Below are 10,725 nucleotides of genomic sequence, written 5' to 3' on the forward strand. Positions count from 1 at the left end.
GAACCTGTCTGGGCAGGCTGGAAAGGAAGCGGGGAATGGTTGGATCTGAGGGGATAAAGGAGTGTTGGAGAAAATGCAGCCACAGTGAGTGCACCGGCCTGAGGGTGCTCAGTGGGACTTAGGAACAGGGATGGAGGTTTGGCCTCAGGTTTTGGGGCTGAATAATGAAGGAGGGTATTTGTGGAGGGGCTGGAGGTGGGTGGCAGCCTGGATCAACACGAGTGCTCAAGGAGCCACGGGCACAAGGTTTGGATGGAGCAGGGCTCACCACCGTGCTGCTCCCCGAGTCTGGTCACTTCCTAAAAGTCCAGCCCCCCCAAAATCCCTACAGTTCAACTGAAAAGGCTTGTTTGCTTGCCGAGTCCCTTCCCCCGCTGCAACAAACATTTTGGTATGCATATCCTTTAGTTCACAGGCTGGTTCTTTCAGAATTGAACCAAAATAACACCAAGATATTCTTTCAAAAAAGAAACTGGAGCACATCCTCTCTGAAAATACCAAAATAATTCATACAAATTTCCCCCAAAACCCGTTTCCCCTTTTCTCCAACCCAAACTCTTTGTCGAGCTTGCCACAAAGCCCCGAAAGGTTTTGTTAGCCGCAAATGCACGCGATCCATTCAGCCAGAACGTGGCCGGGGACCCGGGGGCGGGACCCGGGGGCAGCACCCCAACCATGCCCCCCCTCCTCCTCAGTGGCAGCACCCCACCGGTGTCCCCCCTTGTGCCCTTCTCCCCCACATTTGCGCCCTCCTGGCGGGTTCAGCGGGTGGCTGCGGGTACGTGACACGGTGCTGCTATCGGTCACCCCAAGGTCCGTCTCGACTTCAGAGCCTGCAGTTTCTGATACGCATAAAATAACCGCAGGCGCCCGCGGACACGCTCGGAGGTGATATCGCGGGGCCGCCCGGTGTCCGTGTGGGTGCAGCCGGCGGTGATCGCATGTCTTTGAAGTCGGACAAGAAAGTTACAGAAAGGGGAGCCCTGTTTGTGAGCTGTGGGTGGGTGGAGGAGGCAAAAAAAAAAAAAAAAAAAAAAAAAAAAAAAAAAGAAAATCTCACTTCTCTTCTGGTCTGGGTAAATGTTTAATCCCCAGCTCGGAGAAAAAGCAGCTCAAAAGTGCTTTTTTTCTCAGCAAGTCTGAACCAGTCAGCCTGGTGCCTCCTCCCTCCGGCTCACACCCTCCCTCCCACCGCTCCGGAGGAATATCCCAGCCTGCTCCGAAGTGCAGCTGGGCACCCGGGGCAGGACGGAGCCAGTCCACAGCGGTGTCCGCGCCTACGGGGCTGGGAAGGAGAGGGGCCGGGAAGTTTGTGTGCCCGGGGCCGGCTGCCACGCTCCCGCTCGCCTGCGCGGCTCCAGCGGTTGAATTACCCGGGATGGGGTCCCCGCACTGGAAAAGGCTCTGCCTTTTACTCCTGGCAGGTTTAACATCCTCCCTGCTCCTCTACAGTCACTACTACGCTACGGTGGAGGCGCCCACCAGCCAAAGGATCATAGCCAGGTAAGGGGGGACGGGGATGGGAGAGGGGTGGGAGGCAGGGATCTGTAAATCCAGCATGAGGTACCGTGCGCTGGGATGGAGGCGGGGAATCGGGGTGCCGGTGTGGGCCCCTTAGCGCAGGTGATCCCAGCTCTGCCCCCGGCCGTGGGCTGGTTTGGAAAATGTGCTGGAAGCAGGCTCTGCCCCCGCTCTGAGTCCTGGGCACCGGCCCCTGCCCACGGCCACCAGCCGAGCCCAGGGCTGCCCAGAGCGGGACCCCGAGGCCATGGGGGGGGGGGTCTCCAGGGGTCCCCGCGTGGGTTCAGCCCATCACAATGCGAAGAAACCATTGCTGAGTCAAGGGACGGCTGAGGGTGAGGATCAAACCCGCTTCAGCTGCCGGCCAGAGCCGCCGCGTGTTCCGCCGGGCTGGTGCAGGATCGGAGCCGGCTGATTGTCCCGGGGGAGGTTTGGCCCCCATGGAGCTGCACCGACCCCCCCCTTGCAGGGGCAGGGCACGGCTGCCCCAGTCCCGGATCCCCCGGGCTGCCCCCGCCGCTCGTGAACTCTGGGCTGCAGCGTTTTCCAAACTCCAGCAATTTGCAACTCCCCCTTCGTCTGGCTTCCCTGCATCCTCCAAACCTCCCGAGGCACCTTCCTGAGCCTCCCCCGTGCCAAGCGGGAGGGGGTGCTGGGGTGCCCCGCGGATCCCCGCGGAGTGCGGATGAGCGGGCGGGGGAAGGAGCCCGCACAGCGCTTGGGCTGCGGGACCAGCTGCCCTGACCCCTATGAGCATCAGGTGATGGGCCAGGAGAGCGCTGTGTGTGTCTCTCACCTCCTCCCGGGTGCCTTTGGGTGCCATCGGTGTGACGGAGCCCAGCTGCCCGGGCGCTGCCCGGGAGTGGGGGATGCTGTGGGGACCGGAGCCGGTCCTGGGCAGGGTGAGATTTGCAGCGGGATTTGCTGGGGATGCAGCCGGCTGGGCTGCCCTGGGGTTCAGACCTTCTCCCTTCCTTAGCTGGGAGCTCTCCTTGGCCGATCCCAAGGCAGAGGTCCCCTCTGCTGCTGGGCTGGTGGATCACGAGTATCTGCAGCAGCCCGGGCTGGCTGTCGGCTCTTTCCACTCTCGCCGTGCCCGGTGCTCAGCGGTGCCAGCGGCAGCGTTACCGGGAGCTGCCCGGGGCAGTCATGGCTGCGGTGTAGAGCAGCTTGATGTCCACGAGAGGGGAAACTGGGGCCCAGGAGGGCAGCAGAACGTGCCCGAGGACCACGCTGCAGCTGGGAATGGAAACCAGCCGCGGCTGGTTTCCATTCCTGTCCAGACACAGGGTCTATGACCCAGGCGAGAGCAGGGTGTGGAGGAAACCCATGGGATGGAAGCAGGGAGCAGGTTCCCCCACCACATGTCAGGCTAACCCTGCCCAGACCTGCCGCAGCCCCAAGTCACCTTCCATGAATGTCAACCCAGGCTACAGCCCCTTGATGGGACCAAGGGTCAGCTTGTCCAGCTCCAGAGAGAGGCCCAGAGTGAGGTAACACAGAGCTGACCTGTGCTTCAAAGCTCTCCTGGACCCTCCTCTTGGTTTTAACTCAACGCCTAAAGCTAAGCCCAAGCCAGAGTGTGGCCTGTTGGCTTCGATTCCCTGTGTTTACAAACGTGGCACCCCGTGAGTGCTGCTCGTCCAGACAGAGCTGTGTCCCTGGAGGAATTGGTGCTGCCCTGCCTGGCTGTGGGGCTGAGTCCGGAGCTGGAACTGGGCTGGCCGGCATTTCACACGGCTGAGGTGCCATCACAGAGCACTCCCTTCCCACTCTCCAGTGGGGACAGGAGGGTCAGGGTCCTCACCTGTGGGTGCAGGTGACTCAGTTTCAGCAGAAGGTTTGTGTGAGCAGTGTCTCCATGCAGAGGTACAGGGGGACGAAGGGGATCAGGAGGAAGCTGATCCCCTGATGGATGCCTGTGACCTTAACCCAGGACCAGCTTCTCACAGCAACGCCGAGTCCCCCTCCAGCTCCGCACAAAGCTGGTGGCCCTATGGAAATGGGCAAAATGCCCTGGTCCCTGCAGAGCTGGGATGGAGGGAGCCAAATCCCTGGAGCCCCTGGGGTTCAGCTGGGCACAGCCCTCTCCCACTCCCTTCCCATCCATCTCTCCCAAACCCCACTGGTGAGCTGCTGGCTCTGCTTGTGGCTTTATTGTTAGGGCAGATGGGATGAGCAAGGAGCTCTGCCCAGCCTCGCTGTGCCACTCTGGCTCTGCACCAGGGAAAGATGCTTCCAGAGCTCAGCCCTTCATGGTGAGGCGGAGCAAGAGCGGGTTCTTGTTGCTGTTTGAGTTCCCTCAAACATCTCTGTGCAGCCCTGGGAGTATTTGCTGAAGATAAGGCCAGAGTGTGTGCTCACAACACTCACACACAGCGTTATCTTCCGGAAATGAGGGATGGCCATGGACCAGAAACGTCATATTTGTGAATGTCCTGGTGGTGAGGGAGTGCACCCAGGCTTGGCTGGCTCTACTGCCACCGCCAGTGCCCGGGCAGCCTCAGCCACTCCTTCCGGCAGCCCCATTGTGCATCGGTTGGTCCTGGGCAGGGTCGTCATCTTCTGAGTCAACCAAGCAGCACGAGGCGCTTCACCACATCCTGGCAGGTGACGTCAAAGCGCTTGGCTCCCCATCATGCCGCCGAGCCGCTGTCTGGTGGGGGACCGGCTGCCCCACGCCCTTCCCGGCAGGGTTTGGGCAGCAGCGGTGCTGAGGAGCTGGCTCCAGCACCCACAGCTGGCAAGCAAGTGCAGGGAGGTGCTGGCACTGATTTATCAGTTCTGCACAAGTCCTGGAAGAAATGATGAGCAGGTGCCACCCACTGTGTCCGGCCATGGGTGGAGGTGGGGCCCAGTGCCCTTGGAAGGTCCGCAGAAGCCAACCTACCAGGCTGCCTGTGCCCACCTCCTTCCATCCTGGGCACAGCCAGGCTGAACCCCCTGGGGCTCCCACAGCATCTCTGGCAGCCCAGAAAGTAGCACAGCACCCTCCCACTGCCAGTGCCCAGGGCTTTGCCTTGTGCTGCGGGCACCGGAATGAAGCAGGGAAGGGGAAGGGAAGAAATAAGAGCAGGAGAGCTTGGAGAGCTGGGGAGGGGCTGGGTGGGCAGAGATGTGCAGCTGGGGCTTGTGAACCTGATGGAAAGGGCTGGGGAGGTGGTGGGGCTGGGAGAGGCTGCTTGGATGCAGCTCAAGCTTGGCCGTGGTGGGTGAGGGTAACAGCCTCAGGGGGGCTGCACCTCGGTGGCCAGAAAAGGGGTGGACGGCCAACCCAGGGGCTTTGCACGTAGGGACTTCAGTACTTTGCAGGAGCCAGCTCTGGGCTTGGAGCAGGGAGGTTTCCCCAGTCGCTGGTCTGTTGGTGGGTTGGGTGGTGGATGTGTTGATAAGCACTTCTGTTGAGGCACATGGGCTGGGGATCAGCTGCACTGTGAGATGGAGGCAGCACTGTGAGATGGAGGCAGCACGTGGGGCTGGGCAGCTCCCTGGGGTGAGCTCCTTGCACCCCAGGGCAGCTCCCCAGGGCTGAGCCCACTCAGTGTCCAGAGCTGTGGGACACTTGTGTGGGAGAGCTTTGCTCTGGAGGGTGTGCTGTCAGTGTCTGGGCTGAAAGAGCAGCTTCCAGTGTAGTCTGGTACAGCCTTGGATGGCCTTGCCCTTGCTGTGTGCAGACCCTGCTCCCTGCAAGCCAAGGGAATAGCAATTTGCTCTGGCTGGGATTAGTTGGATGCTCTCAGGGATAACAGAAAGGCCCTGCAGAAAGATGCAGCTCTGCATCTCTCTGGGATGGCTCAGTTGCATCTTGATGGACCCTCCTGGGGATTTTCCCTCCCTCCTCTCTCTGCTTGCTCAGACGATCCCAGGATAAGCCTCAGGGATGAGCTGGTAAGGGCCACGCTGTGCTGACCCCTGGGCTGTAGCCTTGTGTTTGGAGTGGTGGGGGCTTTCCAGGACTCTGCTCCTGCTGGGAACCTGACTTCCCATGGGACACCAAGGCAAGACACACAGGCTTGATTTACAAGCTGCCCTGCTCTGCTGCTGGGGCTCAGCCTCCTGCACCCTCAGCATCCCCTGCCCAAAGCTGGCAGCACTGGGATGGTGCAAGGAAGGTGCTGGGACTAAAACCTGCTTGGCAGTGCCTTTCCATTCACGCCTGGGGAGATGGTCCAGCTCCCAGTGCCAGACCCCAGGCAGGGCGCTGGGCTGTCCCCCCATGTCATGCCATGCCCCCAGAGTGGCACGGAGCAGGATTTGGGTGGCAAACGGGTTTGGATCCACTCCTTGGCAGGGCTGTGGGCGCTGCTGTTGTTGACAGGGGCTGTGGCAGGGACAGAAACCCAATGCCTGCTGTGCCCCTGTGCCAGGCAGTGTTGTGCCGGGGGGGGAGGGGGTGAAGATCCGCTCCCCACCTGCCTCTACCTGTCCCCAGGCTCCCAGGCAGAGATCCCGTAACAAGGAGCCCTTGTTCCTCCACAATACCCCCCTTCTGGCCGCAGCACCTGCCTCCTGGGCTGGCTGGGGGGCTCTGAAGGGCCTTTCTGTGTGGGGATGAATGGGAGCCTGTTCCCCTCCTGTGGGCTCCCACTCCTGCTTGCCAGGCTGCGACCCTGCCCACCCCCAGCCCCAGTGCTCCCCCAGGGGCTGGGTCAGCTCAGCCTGGCCCCGTGGGGCTCAGGGCACCCCAAATTGCTCAGGGTGGGCAGCCCCTGCTACTAATGAAGGATCAGGGCATGCCCCAGCCACTCCCATGGCAGAGGGGGTCCCATGCACCTCAAGAGCCTCCAGACCCCGGTTGCTGATTGCTTCTCCAATACAACAATTAAGTGTGTCCTGCTGGTCTGTCCAGTTTATTCCAGTCTGGTCCTCTTGGGACTCAGGGATGGTGGGAAGAGCCACGGAGGTCTCAGCAGGATTCCCCCAAGGCTGCAGACTGGACTGGCTGTGGTTTTTGGTTTGTGGGAGTCCTGGTGGTGGGACCCACCAGGAGATGGTGGCTGCACAGACCCTGCATTTTGCAAAGCCTCGTCTCTCCACTTGCAGATAGGGACGGGTGGGCACAGGCAGCGGTGGAGGGGAGACAACTGGAGGGGTCATGTGGCTCTCACAGGTGGGGGGATATTGGAGTGCTCAGTGTCACCTCCTCAGCTGAGCCCTCACTTGTCTTCTCCCAGCTTGCTGCAGCCGGAGCCGCTGGTCCTGGCTCCCTCAGGGACACCACATGGAGCTGGCAGCCGCAGGTGGGCTCCTGGAGGCAGCTTGGACAGGTAAGGAGGGAAGATGCTCAGCCATCCTGGCAGGAACTGGGAGCCCCTTGCCCACTGTGCAGTTCCCCAGTGCCCAAGCAATGGATTTTTAACTCTGCCACATGTTTCCCCCATCCCAGTGGGAATTCCTTCAAGCCCTCTGCCGAGCTGGAGGAGCCGGAGCCCAGCAGAAAGCAGGTAATCATTAGCACAGCACAGTAATGTCCATGGTGCCTCTCTGTGCTGGGTTTTGTTGGTTGAAGAGCTGTGTGGGGAGGCTGAGGAGGAGCAGCTTCCCCTGGAAGGGGTTTACAGAGGAGCAACCTTGTCCCATCCACACGTGATCCTCCCCAGGCCTCCCTGCTGCCATTGCCCAGTGTGGAGGCTGGAGCCAGCATCACCCACTCCCTCCAAACCCTGGGGACTCCTGGGCCAGCAGTCCAGGCTGGAGACTCGTGGGGATGGACCCAGGCCCTGGTGGGGGGACTGTCACTGGTCTGTTCTCATAGAGCAGAGCCCTTTAACCGGGTGCCCTCACCTGAAGGTGCTGAACCTTTCACACTCTCAGGTGACTCTGTAAGCCCTGGTTCTCCCAGCCCCGCTGAGCTGGGTGCCAAAGGCTGTTTTGCCACACGAAGCCGAGGCGTGAGGCAGTGCCTCACTTGGGTGACCCAGCAGAACGTGTGATGGACAGGGAGCATTTCTGTCCCTGGGTTTGTTCTCGCCTTGGTGCGTACTGAGGTGTCACAGGGAAGGCAGACCCAGGCTGGAGATTGAATGGGGATCCTCCTTCCTCCCTCCCAGCCCAGCCCCTGCCTCCGCTCGGTGATGGCCAGAGCAAAGGCAGACCCCACGTTTCGGGAGATCTTCCACTTCGACACCCCCGTGCTGATGTGGGACCAGCACTTCACCCTGGAGAGCTGGAAAAGGCTGAAGACACGACACGTCCCCTATGGCTGGCAAGGCTTGTCCCTCGCAGGTACAGACCCAGCTGGGATGTGGGGCAGCTTGAGGGGACTGGGGAGCCCAGAGGAAGGGAAAGGAGATGTGGGACAGGCAGAGGAGCCCTGCAGAGGAGCCAGGGATGTTGGTTTCTCCCCAGCCCACCTCCCAGGGCAAAGGGCAGAGGGTGCGGCTTTGCAAACACCACTTGCTGCATCTTGTGACATTTTCCCTGAATAAAGGCTCCAGTGTGTCCATGATTATTAACTGGGGCCGGAGGAGCTCGGATAACTCGCTCCATTGTTGTGCACGGAGATTGTTTCCCTTCCCACCCCAAACCCACTCTCTGTTCTCCTCGGCAGCCGCTGGCTTCAGTCCCTGGGCTGGGATGTGCTGGGAACGGCGAGCAGGAGAGAACCAGTGGCTGTTGCAAAGAGACGTTGTCAGGAGGGGACGTGGCCGCCACAGGCAGCAGCATCTGCAGGGCTGGGGCTGGAGATGTCCGGATACATCCCTGTGCCTTATGCAGCCTTGGGTGGCTGCTGTTTGGAGCAGGGTTAGGAACAGGGGGAGATACGAGGAGGTGGCACCAAGCTGGAAGAGGAGGGACTGTCTGGTGTCCCCATACCCCACCTGCAGACCTCTCTTCCTGCACGGGGGTGGTGTGAGTTTCCTCGTGTGCTGCTCCTGGCTGTGCTGTGCCAGCTCTGTGCGTGCTGTAGCCCGTGCTCACGGGGGTTGACACACACCTTTTCCCTGCTGACTGGCCACATCCTACTCCATTCCAGTGGTGGGCAGCACCCTGCAGCTCCTCAACACCTCGGCCAACCGGCACCTCTTCGACAGGGCCGCCTTCCCCGGGGGCTGTGTCCGCTGTGCCGTGGTGGGCAACGGTGGCATCCTCAACGGCTCGCGGCAGGGCAAGGCCATCGACAGCCACGACCTGGTCTTCAGGTGAGGATGAATCCCAGGCAGGATGGGGCCATGGGTGCTGGGAGATGCCAGCCCTGGACGCGTGTTCTCCACTTTTCCTGCAGGCTCAACGGTGCCGTGATCAAAGGCTTTGAGGAGGATGTCGGCACCAAGGTCTCCTTCTACGGCTTCACGGTGAACACCATGAAGAACTCCCTCATTGCCTACGAGGAGTATGGCTTCACTCAGATCCCCCAGGGCAAGGTGAGACCCTGAGGGCTTCTTGGGGAGTTGATCCAAATTGTCCCTTCAGGCTGGGCTTGCTTCTGAGACCTTCTTCCCCTCTTGGGAGCCCTCAGTCCTCAGCTGCAAGCGTGGGCAGTGTCCTTAAACCCCCCTGCAAGTGCCACGTCTGTGTCCCTGCTGCAGGACCTGAAGTACATCTTCATCCCCTCGGACATCCGTGACTACATCATGCTGAGATCAGCCATCCAGGGCAGCCCAGTGCCCGAGGGCTCAGACAAGGGGGACGAGTGAGTAGCTCCCCAAGATTCCCCAGCAGCCCTGGTGGTGCAGGCATCACTCGCCCATCCTCACCCCACATTTGTCCCTACTGGGATAAACCCCAAGGAGCTCCAGGACTCCCATGACAAAGTTCTGCCCTTCTCCTTGCCCTGCTGCAGGCCACAGAAGTATTTTGGACCGGAGGCATCTGCGGAGAAGTTCAAGCTGCTGCATCCTGATTTCTTGCAGTACCTGACAGCAAGGTGAGGGTGATGAGCACTGTGGCTGCTGTCTGGCTCTGCTCTGGGCTGGGCTCAGACCGCCTGCCTCCCTCCTCTGCTCGTTCCAGTACAGACCAGTACCTGCCCAGCATCAAAGTGCAGTCCCAGTCTCCCCCAGACACTGGAACCACCCCTGCCCTGCTGTCTGCACACAACGCAGAGGCATCTCTCCCCTGCCATTCCTGCTCACTGCAGCACAGCTCACATCCCCTCCTACACCTGCCTGTGCTCACCTTGCTCCCATTCCCCAAAACAAATTACATTTTGTCCCAGTCTAACAGGAGCAAAGGTAGGGCCCAATGGGATGGTCTTCTCCTGCCTTTTATGAAAGCAGGTGCCTGGCTTGGGGTGGTTCCAAACAGCAGAGAAGTGCCTTTTACTAATCTCTGTGCAAATGAGCTCAACCTTAAAGCAGCTGTCAGAGAACCCGCCTGAGCCCTGTGTTTCACGCAGTGCTGATGCCTTACTGGGCACTGGCATCACTGGAGAGGGCAGGGTGGGTGTGGGTCTGGGGGCTGCAGGGCTGTGCCAGCCCTGAGCCCCCACAGCTGCCATGTCACTGTCAGGTTCCTGCGGTCAGAGCTCCTGAACACCCAGTACGGCTCCCTCTACATGCCCAGCACCGGTGCCCTCATGCTCCTCACGGCGCTCCACACCTGCGACCAGGTAAGGGGCCACGGGGTCACTGTCCTCCTGGGGAGAAGGAAATCCCCCCTTTGGCTGCTGTGCGGCTCCAATGTGTCCTGGTGGCTGTCCTACGTGTCCCCTGTCCCTGAAGGGAGTGGTGGTGGTGGTGGTGATGGACCACCCGAGGTGAAGCCTTGACCCTGTCCTCTGTCTGCCCCACCTCCCTCCCCACAGGTCAGTGCCTACGGGTTCATCACAGCCAACTACGAGCAGTTCTCAGACCACTACTACGAGGTGGAGAAGAAACCTCTGGTGTTTTATGCCAACCACGACATGATGCTGGAGGCAGCGCTGTGGAGGAGCCTGCACCGTGCAGGGATCATCACCCTCTACCAGCGCTGAGGCTGGGAGGTCGCCCACAGGGGCAAGTCCAAGGACTCTTGTGGCTATTCTCCTTTTTCCTGAGGGTCACCTTCTCCCTCCCAAGGGCTCTTCCCAGCTGGCCAGCTAGCCCACAGAGCAGACCTGCTGCACCACAGCCAGCAGTGGTGTGAGGATAACAGGGAAGCTGAAGCTGGTGGAGGAATGTTGCATTTCCTTAGGGATCAGTGTGATTGAACGTGGCCTTTGGGGCACCCAGAAGCACCACAGCATATGGCTGTGCCCTGCCAGCCCCATGAACGTGGCTATGG

The 10,725-nt window shown here is 60.6% G+C and overlaps 1 protein-coding gene across 1 annotated transcript; it reads left to right on the forward strand.

Annotated features, from left to right (window-relative positions):
- Positions 1 to 1,378: 1,378 nt before the first annotated feature.
- On the forward strand, positions 1,379 to 10,435 carry ST6GALNAC2 (ST6 N-acetylgalactosaminide alpha-2,6-sialyltransferase 2; the record flags this gene model as incomplete). Its single annotated transcript, XM_082293937.1, has 10 exons — positions 1,379 to 1,503; positions 6,696 to 6,788; positions 6,908 to 6,965; positions 7,572 to 7,746; positions 8,498 to 8,663; positions 8,747 to 8,885; positions 9,051 to 9,154; positions 9,305 to 9,388; positions 9,973 to 10,072; positions 10,268 to 10,435. The coding sequence occupies 10 exons, from the start codon at positions 1,379 to 1,381 to the stop codon at positions 10,433 to 10,435; spliced, it is 1,212 nt and encodes a 403-aa protein (XP_082150063.1).
- Positions 10,436 to 10,725: the final 290 nt, after the last annotated feature.

This window comes from Coloeus monedula, assembly GCF_965178545.1.
Source record: "Coloeus monedula genome assembly, chromosome: 19".
NCBI lineage: Eukaryota > Metazoa > Chordata > Aves > Passeriformes > Corvidae > Coloeus > Coloeus monedula.